The sequence below is a fragment of the Amborella trichopoda genome, chromosome 2 (genome assembly GCF_054954075.1).
Source record: "Amborella trichopoda isolate Santa Cruz 75 chromosome 2, AtrichopodaSantaCruz75HAP2 v2.0, whole genome shotgun sequence".
In the NCBI taxonomy this organism is placed as follows: Eukaryota; Viridiplantae; Streptophyta; class Magnoliopsida; order Amborellales; family Amborellaceae; genus Amborella; species Amborella trichopoda.
Genome location: NC_142337.1, coordinates 50,729,880 through 50,749,318, shown reverse-complemented (window position 1 = coordinate 50,749,318; position 19,439 = coordinate 50,729,880). Strand labels below are relative to the sequence as shown.

At 37.8% G+C, this 19,439-nt stretch overlaps 1 protein-coding gene across 2 annotated transcripts; it reads right to left on the bottom strand.

The window, feature by feature from the left end:
- Positions 1-1,930: 1,930 nt before the first annotated feature.
- On the bottom strand, positions 1,931-18,272 carry LOC18431592 (uncharacterized). 2 transcript variants are annotated; one of them, XR_016049496.1, is made up of 5 exons: positions 18,089-18,272; positions 16,619-16,689; positions 9,758-9,847; positions 2,535-2,654; positions 1,931-2,305 (listed from the first exon to the last, which is right to left on the bottom strand). XR_016049496.1 is itself a non-coding variant. In XM_011624030.3 (4 exons), the coding sequence occupies exons 1-4, from the start codon at positions 18,207-18,209 to the stop codon at positions 2,282-2,284; spliced, it is 306 nt and encodes a 101-aa protein (XP_011622332.1). In that variant the 5' UTR covers positions 18,210-18,272; the 3' UTR covers positions 1,931-2,281. The 2 variants fall into 2 exon arrangements, 1 of the variants encoding a protein (XP_011622332.1); XM_011624030.3 differs by lacking the exon at positions 2,535-2,654.
- Positions 18,273-19,439: the final 1,167 nt, after the last annotated feature.

Genomic DNA, 19,439 nt, shown 5'->3' with positions numbered 1-19,439 from the left:
GAACAGAACAAATCCTCCATCAATCAAGCATTACTAGAGCTATCAAGCTTCAAGCTGAAAGACTTAGCCACTATAGTGGAAAGGAAAAGGTCCATCGGATCTCCCTGTCTCACCATTATCCAGAACATTCATATCCCGGATATGGATCAATCCATTATTTATATTCCAAGGAGTCAAACAGGCCATAACGAAATTGCACACATAGAGAAACAAAGAAGAAGAGGTGTGGCTCAAATCCAACCTAAAGGACTTACCATTGTTGTCGAAGGGTTAAAAAACAAAGTACGAAATGTCAGAAACGATGTCAAATGGCTGCAAAAAAATTGATTGATAAAGCAAAAGGTAGAGGGGGTGTTGGTGAATGCAGTTAGTCAAATAGTTCTTCATAGGGCTTGCTAAAGCTTAATTTTGACGGGAGTTCGATTAGTAATCCTGGCCGGACAAGAGTTGGAGTATCGATCAAGAATCATAAGAATCTAATGATTCTTTCATACTCCGGTCTGTGATGCAATGTAACTGCCAATGACGTGAAATTGCATACTGTGCTACATGGTTTCATACTTTTTGTGGAGTTATACACTTAATTGTAGAAGGCGATTCATAGAAGGTTATTAGTTGGTGTCGTTAAGGCTATTCATAGGATGCTATTAGTTGGTGTCGTAGGGAACAGACATTTCTGTGGAAAATTAAGATCAGTGTGGATGCAAACCTTAGATCACTGTGGCTCCTTCACATTCCTTCCCTCATATTTACAGGGAAGCTAATCGTGAAGCCAACCAACTGGGTAAACAGGGGGTCACACTCCCAGAACTTTCAGTTGTTCATGCTTCAATGTAATATGGACCCGGTTTCTCCGCGGCCAAGCTCACATATGTAGAAATACAGGCCTCTTAATAAATCAATTTTTGAGATGGATTTTAAAACTTAATTTTTAAAGACATGTAATTCTAACATGGAGATCATGAATATGAAAAACTAAATAAATTTTAAAAATTAAAAATAATAATTATAGTAAAAAAACATTTGGACCGTTAGTTTCCAATGTTTTTAGATGGAACACCTACTCATATGCATTACACTTTTTAGTCCGTATATGTAAAAATGCAGTCTAGCCCGCATGAAACAATTTTCCATGAAATATTTGCATTACTTTTGACTTTGTAAGCACCTAATGAAGTTAGAAACCTGACGCAAAAAAAAAAAAAAAAGGGAAAAGACAAGAAAAAAAAGGGTGCTGGACAATGGGAAATCCCAGAGCTTGTTTTGATCTTAATGGAGCATACTGGCTTTGATCTTAGTGGAGCCTACAGGCATTGGGTACTGATACCGCATGACCTTGGACGCCAAACAAAATGGTAGAGAATAAGAAGATCAAGATAAGCATGATAAAGAACAAAAAAATATGCAGAATATGATGGAAAAGTACCGAAAAATATGGTTTTCTTTTTCATTGTTTTTTTAAACAAAAATTTGAAAGTTTAAAAGGTTTGAACTACAGAAAGGTTTCCACTGTTTTTTTGGAAAAACTTTTATGTAGAGCTGAAGCTCAAAACAATAAAAGTAGAGCACGCCTTAAAAATTTCACCGGAAGAGATAATCTGATACCCAGATATCCTCAAATTGATCACTTCAATATGCATAGACATAAAAGAAAAATGGATTTCAATTTCTCAAAATATTGTAATACATTTTTGGATCGTCGAATTTCAAGATTTTCAAGTTTTCATAAATATGCACTATTTTTTAAACTTTAAATTTTATAATTAAAGATGAAAATATATTTTCAAACTATCACAAAGATTTCCAATTTGAAACCACATTTCTCGACACTATTTGAAGATGCGCTTTACTTGAATTGTTTAGAGCCTCAGCCCTATACAAACCGCACCCTTGTTTTTTTACCGTCTTATTGTCTCATCAATAGAAAAGATTTAAAGAAATGAAGCTCCCGCAGAAAAGTGCGTATGAGAGAGAGAACACTTTTCCCTGTGCGGAAGTCGGTTTATTTCTTTTTCAAGTGCGATGGAATTGCCTATACCATTCAAACATCATGGGATAGAAAATTTCAGTTTGGCTATTGATGTGCTAAATTTCAACAGAGGCACAAACAAAAAGCTCAAAACTATAACAGATTCACACGAGGTAAAACAAGCAGTGATCCTTGAAAACCTTCCAAAACTGCAACTGTCCAAATAACAAAACCTCATCTTCCAGACTGCCAGAGCAGGCGCCCTTTATTTCTTAGCCTCCAATGAAGGATGCCGATCGGGCACAGAGGTCTCTAATGCACACTTTCAGCAACTTTCTGTCGCACAAGAAAAGTCTATTAGCCCACACAACGCAAAACACAAATGCATGCACCTGCATGCAAACGCTCTTATACGATGGACACAGAAGGTAACTTCAAATTAATGTTTCAGATGAGATTCTCCCTCCCACGATTCCCTCTAGATTGGAATCCAAAAACCAGTAACTCCTTAAATGGATATCAAAAGCAATTTAAGCCTACAGAACATTTTGGCAAACTGTAATACTCGTTTTGAGTATGGCATGAGGTGCTGAGTCAGGCCATCCATTATGATCTCGTCAATTGAAGGTGGCGGTGACCCATTGTCCCGCAGTTACGCCACATCAGGGACAGAAGTCGATCTCCACTGACCATAAAAGACATGAACGGTGGATGGTCAATCAGAGCACTCCTTTTTACCCTCATTGGGATCAACAATATCCATTCCGTAATATTTCACAATAAAAAATGTGGGACCAATGTTTTCTTAATGTGCAATGTAGGAAACCGTCTCTAAATTTAGGTATGGAGCAAGAGAGAGAGAGAGAGAGTGATATTCATACAGCACAATGAAATTCACTTAAAACACGATCTAGGGTAATCTCCGTTCTTCAAAATATCAGAAATATTTGAACAGTTCTAATGTCCCCCTTTAAGGGAAAACAGGAATAATCATAAGCCCACGGTAGTTTGTTGTCCATTCTGACATGAAAGGAGAAAGGAGACTACCCGAGAAGATTTATTGATATACCTAAACCACAAGATTGAAAGTAAAATTGTGTACATTATCCTTACCTCTCACACTAACAAGTACCACCACAGTATTAATAGGAAATGGTTTGTGATTTGCTTGAAAAGAAAAACATGAAGCAAACAAGTTTTTTCATCGTGCTGTGAAGAAAATAGAATTGCAAGAAACACAGCTCCTCACATATGTTTGCAGCCAAATATTAAAATAAGTTCTAACTGATTCTTCCCCATTCTGATTTGGAAATGTCCAAAATTATCCAAAAAATTAAATTAAATAAAATGGACTACTTCCAATTATTAACTCCCACTATATGATAAAATCACATAAATTATCATGGACGTGTATACAATAATATAAACCAATGGGTCATCCTCATAGAAATGGAGACACTGTGGAACCCACTAGGACAAGGGATAACCCCCATGCTAATCCTAACCTATCATCGCCATCCATTTTTAGTAGACAATGTAGACTCAATGGACTATGCTCTTTCCTTCGTTCAATGAAATGTAGTATACTCTCTATTATGATATCCACCATTAACTTAGCCACGAATATAAAACTGTGATAAGCTTCCATAGCATGAGAATATCTTACAAAAGATAAGACAATGGGAGTCAATTCATAGCTTCACGATGCTTCACGACGTTTGCAAGGTTTCCATAAAAAGTCGCAAGTTCTTAACAGTGGTGAAAACTGGACAACCAGTGCATAAAGCACTCAAAATGCCTGAGGCCTTAACTGTGGTGAGAACACATATTGATTAAAAATTTCATGTGAATGAAGAAAAGAACTTTGAATAAAGTTCTGAAAATGATCAAAATGACTCAAAAGCCAAAGACTCATGATAGCCAACTGTTTGCGATGTTTAAATCGCCCTAGACTTGAATAGTATTAACCATGGTCAAAATGCAGACACAACTTCAAATGATTAAAACTTACTAAATCAAAGAAAAAGCTTTGAAGAAAATGCAAATATGACCAAAAGAGTGAACAATCATATAGGAATTCATATTAAATAAACTAATAGTTTGGATTGTGAATTGGGAATTGTGCACCACGGTAAAAAATGGTACTCTTGCCCAAACCTGAAGAAGCCAAAGAATAAAAACACTGAAATGCATACAAATATGACAAGAGGTCAGAGATCCTATTGAAACTCAAATTATGGTAACAAACCAAATTTTTGGTCAAATTTGGAGTCATTGTAAACCATGTTGAAAAGTTCGACTGCCCACCAGAGGCCTTGGGTGCATAACCCAGGGATAGTCCCCCGGCGGGCGGCAATAAGCATCACTGTCCGTGCTTCTCACGGTGCCACAAGGAGAGCGCTAGGTGACCCATGACAAATGACGGAATTGCCCCTCATTCTCCAACTTTTTGCCCCTCTATTCTTTGTATTAAGAAGTTGGGGGGTCATTTTAATCCCGAAAACCTTTGGAGAACAAATTTCGAACCCAAAAAATTCTCAAATCCCAACTTTTTGTGAAAAAACCAAGATCAAACAAATATATAAAATTTTCAATTTCTTGCGAAATCAAAAGGCATTTGCGCCCAATCTTTTTGGGGCTTGAAGTGGTCGTGAGAAGAGGTTTTTGGCAACCAAAGCTATTCCCCTTTAGAGGTTAGAGATTTTTAAGTTTTGAATTAGGGTTGTATTAGATATCTATACATATTAGGGGATGACAAGATGACGACGGCCCGGTGACATTATCAGCTTAAAATGCTTCTGGTGGTGCAAGGGGCCATGATATAGCTAGTGATGATGCTTGATGTAACTCAGTTTCCTTTATGAATTATGAGTTCATCCTGCTTGTTTGAAACATTTGATGCTTTTTGTTCAAGGACTTGAAACTTTAATATTTTTATCATTTTATAAAAAATTGGTTGCATGATTTTTTTTCCCCAAAAAAAAGGGTATTTTACCTCATCCAGGGGGATTGGTATTTAACCTATCCCTGAAAAAAAAAGAAAAAAATATGACATTTGTCTCTGGGCAGGCACGTAGGCATCCCCTTATCGCCTAGGCACCACCTAGAGACTTCTCCAAAAAACAAAAAAAAATTGAATAAGATGACAATCGTATTGATATCAAGAGAAGGGTACAGTTAAAAGAGTGTATACAAGATATAGGCAACCCATGAATTGGGTGCCCTATACAAAAAACCACTAAGAGTCCAGTATTGATATCAACAGAAGGGTACAGTTAAAAGAGTGTATACAAGAAATAGGCAACCCATGAATTGGGTGCCCTATACAAAAATCCACTAAGAGTCCAAAATGCTCTACATCACATTTACAAGAGGATAAAAGGAGGGGAGCGCAGGCTTAAAAACATCCCACAGATCCCATGGTAGGATTAAGGCTTGCTCCTTCCCTAGCTAGAGCATCCGTTTTCTCATTGGCTTCTCTGAAAATGTGGTTCCAGGTCACCTCAATGTGCTTGAAATCTGACAAATTTCACCGAAGATGACGTCTAGCCTCCAAGGCCAAGGAGCAGCCCCAGAGGCCCATGTGATGATGTTGCAAGAGTCACCTTCAACTACCACTATTGTGTTCCAGGTGGGGTCAAATCTTCGGAGACCTTCAAGTAAGGCCTTGGCCTCCACTGTAGTGGAGTCCGTATTTCCAATAGGCAGGGAGATAGGAGGGTGGAGCCCTCAGAATTTCGGAAGATGCCCCAATCCCAGCAAGGCCCAGGTTGCCAAGAAAGCAACCATCAAGGTTAAGTTTGGCTTGCTCAATGTCCAGTGGTCTCCACAAGAAGGAGCGAGAGATCCTGCGGGTGTTACAGATAGAGAAAATCATGCCAGTTGTGAAATAGATCAGCAAATGACTAATCTTTTAGGAGTCTGTGGTTTCTAACCCAGAGAGAGACTAAAGAATGGTATTTTGTCAATTAGGGAGGGGATAGAAGCTACTTCCCCCCTAAAGATTCTGCTATTTCTTTCAAGCCAAATAGTCCATAAAATGGCAGCAATGGAGGCTCTCCAAAGGAAGTGATCAGAATTGTTCCAGGGAGTACACAGGTAGGTGGAAAAGAGCTGGGGCATGGAATGGGGAGTGACCCAATGCCACTTGAAAAGGTTAAGTACATCGGTCCAAAGGGCAGAAGCTACCTCGCAATGGGTGAGATGGGCATTAGCCTCCTCGGCCGAGAGTTTCATAACACATCTAATAGGAAGGGATAGGCATCTGCACTGTGTAGTTGGTCGAGGGTTAAGGCTCTCATGAAGAGTGATCCAACTGAATACTTGGATCTTTCGGGGAATGAAGGGGAACTAGGCTTTGGCAGTTATTTTACATGCGCGAGCGGGGGGTGCATTGAGAGTAGAAGAGGTCGTGGTAATGGGTCAGTAGAGTGAAGTGACTCAGAAAATTCCCAAAGAGGCAGGGGACCAAATGATTTTATCTTCCCCATACAAGGGAAGAAAACCTGACTGCAGCAGGCTTGAGGGATCCCATAAATGTCCCATCTCTGCATCATTGAGGGCTCGTCTGAAATTGGGATTTCAAGTTCTATTGTTCCCATTGCTAGCAAAACAATCAGCCCCAGTTGAATTGGGATCAAGGGCAAACCAAAAGAGAGATGGGAAGGATTCTTCAAGAGGGCCATCACCAATCCAAATATCATGCCAAAAGAGATAGTATTGCCCGACCTTGGACAGTACCGGATCCCTTGTAGGAAAAGGATGCGACAATGTTGGAAACGCCTCCAAAATCCTGAAATGTTGCATGTAGTTCTGATAGAGGAAGCCACGTGTGGTCTTATCAGCAGTATTTATGGGAGATTACCTCTCTCCACAGGTGATTAGATTATGTGGCATAGCGCCACCACCGATTGCCTAACAGGGCCAGATTGGTGGCTCTTAGGGTACGAATGCCAAGACCACCACGGGAATTGGGAAGGCACACCTTGGCCCAGGAGATAAGGTGGAATTTATGGCCACCTTCACCTGACCAAAAGACGTCCCTCATGAGTTTTGCCAATCTCGCAAGAACTGAGGCCGGAATGAGGAAGAGAGGAATACTAGAGAGGGTGGCCTTGATGAGTAACGCTCTTCCAGCTGAGGATAAGAATCTCCCTTTCCAAGCTGCAAGCCTCCTATCGAATTTATCAATTATAGGGCCCAAGGGTCAAGTCTAGGCATGCCGAGGTAAAGGGAATCCCAAGGTAGGTAGAAGGGGGATTATCAACTGCACAACCCCAACGGGCAACAAAGCCGTGGACCAAGGGGTAGTCTGTGGCAACATCCACCATTTTTTATTTATCCATGTTGACTCTGAAACCAGTGGCTAGTTCAAAACATTTGAGGAAGAGAAGCAGGCTATCAACTTGCTGATGGGAGGCCTTGCAGAAGATAAAGAGTATAGTCTACGTATGGAAGGTGGGTTACAAGAGAGCCTGATCTTCCTATATTGAAATCCGAAAGGAGCCATGCTTGATGCATCCTCGTTAAAGAGGCACTGAATACCTCAGCTACTAGGGCGAAGAGGAAGAGCGACAAAGGATCACCCTGTCACAGGCATCTTGAGGCCTGAAAGTACCCCTCTACCATTGAAAAGCACAGAGAAAAAAGGTTTCGAGATGCAGACCTGGATCCATTTTCTCCATGTAGCCCTGAAGCCCATTTGACGAAGGGTTTCATCAAGAATCTTCCAATCAACATGATCATACGCCTCCTCCCAATCACCTTTTATGATGAGCCTGGGATTTTTTTTGTAGGTGGTGTGAATGAATACTTTCGTGAGCAATAAGAGCCCCATCAAGGATTTGGCGATCCTTGACAAAAGGCCCTTGAGATGGGGAAATGACCCAGTGTAAAACCAGTCTTAAGGCAGGAGGCCAGGACTTTGTACAGATTTTATAAGAGCTATTAATCAGGCTTATGGGCCTAAAGTCTTTTAGGTCCTCAGTTCCCTCTATCTTCGCGACCAAGGCTATGAAGGTGAAATTCATAGTTCGATGGATGATTCCCCTAGAGTGAAATTCCTGGAAGAAAGCCATGATGTCTGGCTTCAAAGTTTCCCAAAATGCCTTAAAGATGGCCATTGGGAACCCATCGGGTCCTGGGACCGGTCAGAGCTCAGAGAAAGGTTGTTCAAGAGAGGCTGCTATTCCAAGGGGAAGGGAAGGAAAGGAGAGGTCATCCATATAGGGTCTGGGACCCTGGGGAGCGGAGAAGAGTTTGGGAGAAAAGTCAATAGCCGCCTGCTCGTAATGGTGAGGATGGTCGAGAATTCGATCACCAACCTTGAGATGGGCAATGGAGCTTTCTCTTCTCCGGCAGTTGGCAACCTTGTGGAAGTAAGTAGTGTTGAGATCCCCAGACTTAAGCCACTTGAACTTGGATCTTTGGGCCCAGTAGATTTCATCCTCCTTGAGGAGAAGACTCAAGTCAAGTTCAGCTTTGAACATGAGCTCCAGTTAAGAGGGAGAGAAGGTTCGATTTTCTTCGGTTTAGTCCCAGAATTGACTGGATTGAAGCAATGATTCTTTTTGGGTTCGAATGTTGCCAGGGAGTTGGGCACTCCACAACCTCAGGGAGTGCTTAAGGAGCTGGAGTTTCTTCTGTAACCTAAAGCCAGCCCATCCATGAGCTTGGGTGGCAAAGGAATCCCATTTCGAGCGAACCATAGCTGAGAAGTTTGCCTCCTTGAACCAAGCGATTTCAAACCGAAAAGGTTTAGGTCCCCTTTGGACAACCTGAATGTCGAGTAAAATAGGACGGTGGTCTGAAGTAGGATTGGGGAGAACGGAGGAATGGGCTCCAAGGAAGAGATTGTCCCATTGAAGGGAGGTGAGGAACCTGTCCAGCTTGGATAAAGTGGGGTTTGGGGAGTGATTGGATCAGGTAAATTCCGCCCCCTTAAGAGGGATATCGAGACTTTCCAACATTGACGCAAGATTGAGAAAAGCTTAAACTCAATCAAATCTGAGACTCTCCTCCACACTTTGAATCCCAGCCACTTTTTGATAAAACTGAGTCCAAAAATACCAAAAACTATTCTCGTGCACATAAAATGCATTGAACACAGAATCCAAACATAAATCTGCGCAAAAAGCTAAGAATCGATCTTTAATCACAATTGCAAAAGAGGTTATCCTTGCCCGCGGGCAAAGTCGCTTGAATTGTTTTTCTAATAATGTCAATTGTGCTGAATGGGAAGGCATAAAAATTATTGACAATTATGCCCTCAAGCATCAAAATCATATTTTACCACTTTATAGCTGATTTCTCAAGGGAATCATCTCATGCTTCAATAGCAGCCAAAAAGCCTCCACAACCATTTCCACCATTTTTTAAGTTCAAAATAACATAAAAAAAAGGGATTAGTTTCAGACAAAGGGATGACAACAAAAACATTGCGCAGACACAGAACACAAGACATGAGAGAATTTGTACAAAGTGAGAGAACAGGAGCATACAGGGCCTTTGAAGAAAAAGGCTTCTCCGAAGCTATAAGCAGGTATTTTGGGGGCCTTAAGCCCATTTTTCTTCTTAATAATTCTATGTATTCAATGAATGAGAGTTCTTCTAGTTTGATTTTTGTAACAAAATGTAACAAAACATTTAATATTCTAGGATTGTTATATCCTTGTTACATAAATAAAAGGCCCAGAAATGGTGAATTTGATTTCTTTCAAATTTTGAGTTCCTTCTTTGTTCATTTAATGTTAGAATGCAATTTTCAAGCAAATGCACAATTACACATACCTCTTCCTGTTTGCCTTTCTTGCCTCCAGTGAAAAACTTGTAACCCCCATAGAAGAGCAAACCCCATCCACTCAACGACACAATAACAAACTGCGCAATTGAGCATATAATATTACATTGAATACAATACTATAAAGTAGCAAACAAGCAAACAGATACAACTTTTAAATCTTTAGCAACAGTAGATAATAAAAATTCTCAAGTCAAAGAGACCAAAGTCCATCACTCTAAATACGGTGCTGAACTTTAAATACAATGCTGAAGTAAAATGCTGCCACAATGACAACTTCCATAATTACAAGAAGCAATCTGAAACTCTATTGATTACCACAAATCACGTGTTGCAATTGGCATGGAATGCATGAAGCAAATACAAACATGAGCAAGGAAAAGTGAGCCCCTCATCATCAATGAATTTGAGTTTAGGCTTCAAAATTATATTATAGATGCTTGCACACATTACCATATGAACATTGGTGACATTTGTATACCTATCTCAGTATTCAAACATGTTTAATTAATTAATCCAGATTCCAGACACACATACAGAGATATGCAAGCACGCAGCAGGCCCACACCTCTGCCTCAGACCCCACGCCCATGCATGCATGAGCCCACACACACACAAAACATAGACTAACTTTCTTGTGATGTGTCTTAGTCCGTCTCCATTGTACAATCTTAGCCTTCCACTTCAATTAATTACATCTAACCGCAGAGTCATATCTTATCCTACTAGAGAGACTCCCATTGCAAATAGATTTAGAGTTATTTGGAAATTCCAATCAAGAAGGCTGTCATGATTTGGACTATCTATTCTCTCAAATTCATTTTTCTTAAAATATTACATTTTCACTTGTTTACTAATCAATTAACGGATTTGCATTGCTTAAAATTTTAAAAATAAAATAAGGACTATGAAACACATCTAGATTTTGGCTCATATATTCCCACTCAAACTAGGAAGCTCTCCTTCTAAAGTACTAATAAATATGATTTCCATACATTTATGGGATTCAAATAGAATTTATATTTTGAATTTCTTTAAATTTCTGTTTAAAAATTAGACATATAAAATTTTTACTTATTTGTCTTTGATTACGAGCTTTAATTGCTAAAAAAATATTGCTAATTTTTTTTGCAAGTGAAAAACATATTTCTAATTTAAAATAAACTCTACAAAAACAAATAGAGTCCTATTAAATAAGGTTCAATAAACTCCCAAATATTATATCATATAACCCTAATTTTATGTTTTAGTTAAAATAATTATTATTATAATCTTTTAACTACAAATTTTATAACTCTAAAAATAATTTGTAACAGTTTTTTATCAGTATAATAATATGTATCTATGTAAAAAAGAAGTTCGAAATTTTCTTCAAGAGTTCAATTGGCTGCATATGTACATCGCACATACCGTGGGCGAGATCTTATGATGCCCATTTGCCAGTTATCATCATGCAATAAGAGCCCTTGGCCATGTTCAATAGCCCTTAAGTTTTCTCTCTCTATCTTTGTAAAGGAGGGCAATTGAATCCTTAAAAGTAAGGATTAGCTACAAGGAATTATGATAGGGTACCAATTTTACGGAATTCTAAATTTTCAGTTTAGAAAGCAAAAATAATAATTTGATTAATAATATTTTCCTAATTTTTTGGAATCTTTTTGAGTGAAAAATACTTATTTTTTAAAAATCAGTAATAGCAATTTAAGAGGTTCATACATATCACTTGCCAAATATTTTAAATTTTAAATCACTAATTGAACATTTAAATAAATTAATTTTTTCCTATTTAAAACAAGGGACAATTGAGCCATCCAACTTGTTATTTCTATTTTTTAAAATAATTTTTGCCAATGTAAACTATCGAGTTAAAAAGAATGATTTATGATTGTGTCAATTTAACAGAGGATTCAAAACTTGCATTATACAAAGCATATATAGGATCAAAATAAATTCCCAAACTAAGGACTTTTCTATTTCATTTTTAATTATAATAAATTTATTCTAGCTAGTTAGGATAAATTTGAGGACAAAAAATGGGTGAGATGTTTCTCGTTGGTGCTGTGCTTTTTGATACAATTACTTTTGTAATAGTAGAGGAGCTAAACATAACTGTACAAACAGCAAACCCAGGACTCAAAATATAAGAATAAATCACACAAAAAACTATATAAAATTATTTATTAAATTTATACTCTAAGGTACCGAAGGGCTTTCGCTAAGGAAGAAAAAAGTCCTAAGGACTCCGTGGGTTCTGCTAAGGAAGCTGACTGTAAGTGGTTCCCTTTAAGGTTATACCCCAAATGCAGTTTTCGTCGCAGGGCCTATGCAGCATGGTGTGCGCCTATATTTAGGGTTGCTAATTGGGTTAGTCAACCTGGCAACCTTAAGGGTCAACAAAATCCAGGTCCAGGACTATATCCGGCAGGTTAGGTCGGGTTCAACCAGGCCCAGATATATAACATATATAGTATATCATCCGGGTCTATGGCCTAGGCCTGACACGTGGTTTCAAGTCAGTATCCACATCTGGGTCAGGACCCAACCCTGCCAATCGGGTCCAGGTAGGATCAACCAGGACCTAATCCATTTGCAGCCCTACTCTAAGGAGAGTTCTAGCTCTATGGATGGGTGAAGCTTTATAGAGAACATCTTTATGCCTCTTCCTGATGGAAGAGAATTGTGCGGACACGCTAATAAGCACCTGAAGAGAAATTACACGCTGATCTCAGATTTTTTTCAATATTTCAGTGAAATCCCACATATAAAGGAGAGCATGGTGATCAGGATATTTCTGATGCACAAATAGTAAACGGTGAAAAAGGTGCAAACAGCTTGGTTATGATAATAGCATAAGATCGAAAGAGGACCAAGAAATACCTAACTAATAAAAAAAGAGACAGGATTGAACATCAACCTGAGTAGATTTTTGTGTAAGCTTTTATTTTTTTAAATACATTTTGCAATTCTCACAAAAGAATATTCAAGGAATGTGAGGTGTATAGCTCATGATGATAAGAAAGCATTATCTTATACAAGTAAAAATTTAGTAAGACAATGTTAGCTCAAGACTGTTAGTCTGTTACTATTCATGAGTCTCTCTCTATACCACTTAAAATAGATGTCAAGCCACACAAGCAAATGTCCATTTCCTTCAGTATCCCGACAATACCATGTTGATTGCTGGCACATGGAATTCAGGCCAAGTTTTCTGGATAGGCTCATGAGAACCAATGGATCAAGCTTAGGTTTAACATTTACCATATACCTTAACTGACTCTTCCATAAAGCTAATTAGCAAAATTTTTGTTAAAAGTCATTTTCTTCAGTTGGAGAAGTATAAAATAGCCAAGGATTGATCTTCAAAGGCCAAATGTTACGCATCTATGCATGTCACGTTTCATTTAGTTTGCTTCGGTATTAAACTCTTCTCCCCTTTGCTTAATAGTATTTAAGGTGAGCTTCAATTAGAAGTACTGTGCGCCTCAAGGCATATATCAAAAATGGCTTTCAACAGAGTAGCATGTAGCAAAAATTTTGCTAAAAGTCTTTTTCTTCAGTTGGAGAAGTATAAAATAGCCAAGGATTGATCAGTATGCATCTATGCATGTCACGTATTCACTTAGTTTGCTTCGTCGTATTAAACTCTTGTCCCCTTTGCTTAATGATATTCAAGGTGTGCTTCAATCAGAAGTATTGTGCGCCTCAAGGCAGCTCCTTGCCTGGATCCAAAGAACTCATGTGCCTAGAGTCCTCCACCCTTTAGCACCACCAAAATCAAACTTGATCATAGTTCGATTTGCAATCTGGCCCTGCAGGTGTCAGAGGTGTCTTTTGCAATTATAGAGCAAAACACTACTATAATTATATGGGTCGATTGACTGCATAGATGCAACGGAAGCAGAAGTGAATGCCCTGATAACAGATCTTAGGTTGTATAATCCAAGTTGGGTCTCTCTGTTGGTGGAAAGGAACTCAACATAAACAATCCTGCGGCGTAAGGACGTGAAAGGCAACTCTGGCAGGTTGATGGACTATTCTCTGAGATTTTGGAGAAAGCTTCCAATATCTCGGAGCTGTTCAAACAAATTTGAAGAGAAACAAATGCTCGAGTTAATAGCCTAGCAAGAGAAGGAATCATGACCACTCCACTCACTATTACATGTGAGAACTTCAGAACTCCCTAATCACGCTATAGAAGTTTTCTGCAACCATTTTTGGTTTCTGAAATTTTTGTGCACTTGCCCCACAATAGTTTCTTTGCCTTGTTGAGCATAGTTTTTATAAAGTCTCACATTGTCGGTAACACAATTTTCGTAAAGTATACACCTTTAATGAGTAGCACACAACATTAACAACTAAAAAAAAAAAAAATCCAGTTGGAGAGGATGCTTGCTTAGACTTTTACCAAAAGGGGTTTCATGCAGAAAAAGCCAGAGGCATATGGTCAGCACCACTTAAACTCTGCGAAAGAGACAAACCAAGGAGGACTCTGCCTCCTTAGAGAAGGTATCTGGAAATCAGAGTGACCAAAAGCATTTGATGTGCAGTATCAAATGCTTTTGAATATTCAAAGAACAAATATTTCTGAATTCCTGCACATGATACTTAAGGAGCACGATACGAGACATCAATCATTATCTTCTTTGCTGCATATTTTCCTTAATAGTGTTAAAGGAAACTTCTAACCTCAAAGAGGTGTGCAAGCTACAAAGCTGAGTCCCAAATGATGGTGCTCTGAGCAGCTAAACAGGTAAAGGACTAAAGAAGATATGCGCAAGACTATCAAAGTCTTGTATTCATGTGATTGTTTGGAGAGTACAAAATAAGTAGATTGGTCCACTGAAGTTGAGTTTTGAAAGTGGTTCCCCCAAAGCCCCTTTTGGGTGGGACTTGTACAGGAAGCCTCTAGGAAAATCTAGCCAAAACCAATCAGAAAGCTCGAAAGGGCAGCTCGGTTCCCAAGTAGCCACTTTTGACCACATGGGAGGCGAGGAAACATGAAGCCTAATGGGGCAGAGGCAAAAACAATTTCCCCTTATAAAAATGAAATAATGCCAATTTATTTTTTTTGGTAGGTGAGACAATATTACACCAATTTTGGGAAAGTTTTTAAGTTTCTCGACTACAAACAAGTTCCGCTAAAAGTATATCATATACTATTTACACTTACATAAAAGGCTAGACAAATAGATGAATCTGCTTGAAGCCGTGTAACATGGACATAGATGTCTCTGGTTTTTTGCATGTTTTGACACACCAAGGATAAAACACTCATGCCTAACACTTTAAAAATCAAATACTTCTTGTTAACTTTTTAGTTGACATTTCAAAATAAAAATACATAGATGCCACCTAAAATCTCCTGCCCCATTATCTAAAGGGTGCAGTTGACATACGGATGCATCCGTAGCTGTAGAGGTAAGGTGCACCTTTAAATTTTATCATGGTATATAATTTTGATGTAAAATGTTCTTAGGATTATCTCAAAATCTATTTTTATATCTAATTATAAAATATTAAATTTCAAAAATGGTTAAAATCAAGTAGATCTATAAACATATGAAAATCTTGAAAATGAACGGTGTAGATAATATGTTGTAAAATGCACTATTTTTGAGACTTAAAATCTTTTTATTTTTCATGGTCATACATCTCGATGTCGAGATGATCAATCAAAGGGTTTTTCAACATTAAAACTAACTTTTCCGATGGATTTTTTAGGTGCATCCGTAGTTCTACACTATAAGGTTGCATCTTTATATAAACTTTTTCCTTATCTAAAAGGTGTACATGTTAGTTGTATCTAAAAAGCTAATTTTGGAGTCAGCATTTTGACACTAATATCCACTTCAAACACTGACACATGTATCTATGTCTTTATAACATAGCCTTAAACTTATGAATGCGTGCAAGCAGGCACATATATGTGTGTTTCTATGTACATATACATCTATATAAGAATGTACGCATATAATTGTATTGCCAGTACATGTATCTGAATTTTAAAGAAATGCCAAGTTGAACCATGGCATCAGCATGGATATTGGATTTCCCTTATGCAATTTTTTTTATTTTGTTAACTGTTGTATTAAAGAATAATAAGTACAAGGGTGTGCATAGGAGCCCACAGACCGAGCCTCATGCCAAAAAGAAAAGACTACCCCAAAAGGGTAGCCCTATACAAAACATTACTCAAAAAGAATAGACCACCCCTGAGAGGTAGCCCTATACAAAAAATGGGTATTTCCCTTGTGCAATTAGAACTTCAAATATTTAAATATCATTATCTAACTGTAATAGTTCTCATATGGGCACAAAGATCAATTCTGTCAAATCCAAATGCTCAAAGCACATGTAAAAGTTTAGTTTTCCTTCTAGTGATAATTAGTCAGAAGAGAGAAATGCTAGATGGAAGTACTTTTCCCACATGACAAGACTCTACATAATAAAAATTAAAGATATAGCTTCCAGACGGATTTATCTGAAATGGATGATGAAAATATTGGATTATACCACCAGTAAACACCACCTCAAGGCTGTTAATCAAAACAAAACATCCATGACTGAACAAATTTTAGAAACAACTTATGAATAATTAAGGGTAAACTCCCCTTGTTCTTGTCTTAACTGATAATCACATCCTACAATAGCATGATTAAATTTGTACCATAAAATAGCAAACAAGATTTCATTTCGAAATATAAACAACGCAATTTGTTAGAATTTGACAAGGAAGATAGCTTTCAAGACTTTTGTTCTTTTTTGATAAGTAACTAATATTGTACTGATTCTTCCAACATTGTACTGACTCTTCCAACTTAGCTTTCAGGACTTCAAAGCAGAATACTCACATGCTCTTCTTTCCACTTAGAGGGACTCAATGGATCTTCCCAGAAATTAACCTTTGGAGGCCCATGATGATCTGCAAATTTAAATTACAATTAAATGATTTAAAGAAGAATAAAGCAACAGGTCGAGAAAAGGAAACCACCATATATTGATGGCTTCAACTTAATGTGCTCCCACCAGAACAACATTATATAAACCTTTCCTGAATTTTTAATGGAACCAAACTATATAAAAATTTATATTCTTTATGCAAAGCATATTGCAGTATTCATGCCAAACGATGGCGTGTGCATTTTTATAGTGAACAAAATGGAGGCATGAAGCCAATGATGGCTTGTAGTCCGATCATTTTAAAGATTAAAAATTTAATTGCCAAATCTCTTGGATGTTAGAGATAAGATACATTCAACATAGATCAAGAGAAACAACAATTCAGAGAGTAGGGAGTAGTCTTCTCTAGCAAATAGAAACTGCATATACTGAGAAGGCTTAAAACATTACAGTATGGAATATCAGCCGTAGAGATGGTAGATGCTGAGAAAGTCAACATAGTAAAGGTAAGGAGAACATATATCTTAGAGGACTAGCTAAAGGTACTGTAAAACCATATACAATATAATACAAAATGTTCCCGGATTGTCAAAGGTCCTCAAAAATTCAATACAACATCTAAGTGAAGCTAAGGCTTTGGCCCAACAACCCAATTGGGCCAAAGCCTTAGAGTGCACATGCTCAAAAGTACTTCGAAACTCAAAACAAAGAAAACCACATCATAACCCAAACAACAAACTTTGGCCTAAACTCTATGTGGCCACCAGGAAACAAAACATGAATCAAGTGACCTCATCATCAATACAATTACAATGCATTATTTGCTTCTATTCTCGGGAGAAGGAAAAAAAAATCTTCAAGAATCAGTGAACCAGTTGATCCAAAAATGATTCCTCAAGGATTTGACATGCATCAGTTGAAATTTCTCAAAAAATACCCAAATAATACAGCTTATCAGAGAATCATAAGCTGCTATCAAACTTATTCGTTATCCACAATAGGGATAATCATCATAGCAATCCCAAGCTTGGATTAAAGTACTTCTTTTGTGTAAAACCAAGGGGCTTTTAATAGTATATTTTAGAGGAAAAAGAGAATTTTGTATTGAATCTTTATTCAGAACCCTAGGACTGGTTATAAAAACTCAAATGTATTTTCTGTTTCGCTTCCTTTACAAAGTATCAAATGTTCTTACATGATCACCATCAATTTCTTTGAAGGAACAAAACCTTACAAAATCAACATTGAGTGTAATTTGAAGAATGAAAACTGAATCTCGAACCTTAAACCCAACCCTAAAAGAATCAACCCGATCTCTTGCCCTAAACTTAAAGTACATCCTGTATCCATTCAGCAGAAACCGAAGCATAAGAAAATAAAAAATAATAATAAAGATAAAAGAATGAGTTGAATAACTCCACCTCCTGCCATGCCACGCCTATGCAAAAGAACGGGAGCCTGAGCGGAGCCATTGGGCCTAAGAGTGTTGGTGATATGAGATCTCATCGCTTGACGAGCTGCCATCGCCATTGCCATTGCCATGGCCGTGCTTTCTCACACCTCTGTATATTCTGATAAGCTCTCTCTCTGTGCACTAATCAGAGAGTGGAAATGGAAGCGACTGCGTGTCTGTGTTTTTTCCGTTTTTGAAGAGGAGGTGGTTGAGAGTATTATGTTCATGACCACTTGGACATCTTAGGTCATAAGTAGTAGGTGTCATCACCGTTGATGGCCAGAGAGTGACTCGAGGAGTGCAGCGCCACTGTGAAAATCACACATACAAACGCGATGGGGCCTATCTCTTGATTAGACGGCGATAAGTTGTACTCATCGTTCTGTAATATCAGTAATGTGACGAGCGTAATTAAGAAAAGACCTCGTTTCTATGCGGCATGCCCGCATGTGTAGAAATGCGGGCCTCTTAATAAATCTATTTTTGAGATGGATTTTAAGATCATAAATATGATAAATAAATAAATTTTAAAAACTGAAAATAATAATTCTAGTGAGAAAACATTTGGACCATTAGTTTCCCTTGTTTATAGATGAAAGACCTACTTGCGTCTATCTTTAAGATGGATGCTTTACACTTCCTGGACCACATGTGTAGAAATGAGGTCTAGCCCTCATGAAACAACTTTCTATTACAAAATGTCGTATGGCACGTGTGCGAGGTTGACACAAGAGAGTAACTCAGTGGTCATTTGTAGATCAACGCAAGAACGGTCTTCAGATATAAAAAAGTGGATGAAGTTTGTATAAGTTGCCCAGCTTATGCTATACAAGTAAGGCGCACCTCTAAATTTTGCCATGAAATATAGTTTTGGTGTTAGAAACTCAAAAGTCTATATTCAACTTGAATTATAAACTTTAAAATCCCAAAAATAATGCAACTCAAGCATCTATAAATACTTGAAAATCTTGAAAATGGACCGTGCAAATAACTTATTACAAGGTATACTATTTTTTAAGAATTAAAATTTATATATATATATATATATATATATATATATGCACCTCGAGATCGAGACGATTAACTGGAAGGTTTTTCGATTTTGGAAGCCACATGATGCTTGAGGTAAACCTTATTTCAATAGTATAAGGTTACAACCTTATATAAACCTTTCGACAAAAAAAACACTATGGGGGTTTCATCAAAGGACTTTGTTTCTAGGCGACTGGGCCCTGCATCTTGCATGTCTAATTTTGTTGGATTGCACTTGCAAATCGAGACAAAATTTGCATAGTCTAACTAATCAGATGGTATAAATG

What these genes read in the sequence shown, in the direction of transcription:
- LOC18431592 (XM_011624030.3), bottom strand. Translation starts at nt 18,209, where the DNA reads ATGGCAATGGCAATGGCGATGGCAGCTCGTCAAGCGATGAGATCTCAT. An exon ending in TAGGCGTGGCATGGCAGGAG is followed by an intron (nt 16,690 to 18,088) that starts GTGGAGTTATTC and finishes TTAAATTTGCAG; the next exon opens with ATCATCATGGGCCTCCAAAG. An exon ending in AGAAAGGCAAACAGGAAGAG is followed by an intron (nt 2,306 to 9,757) that starts GTATGTGTAATT and finishes CTTGTGCGACAG; the next exon opens with AAAGTTGCTGAAAGTGTGCA.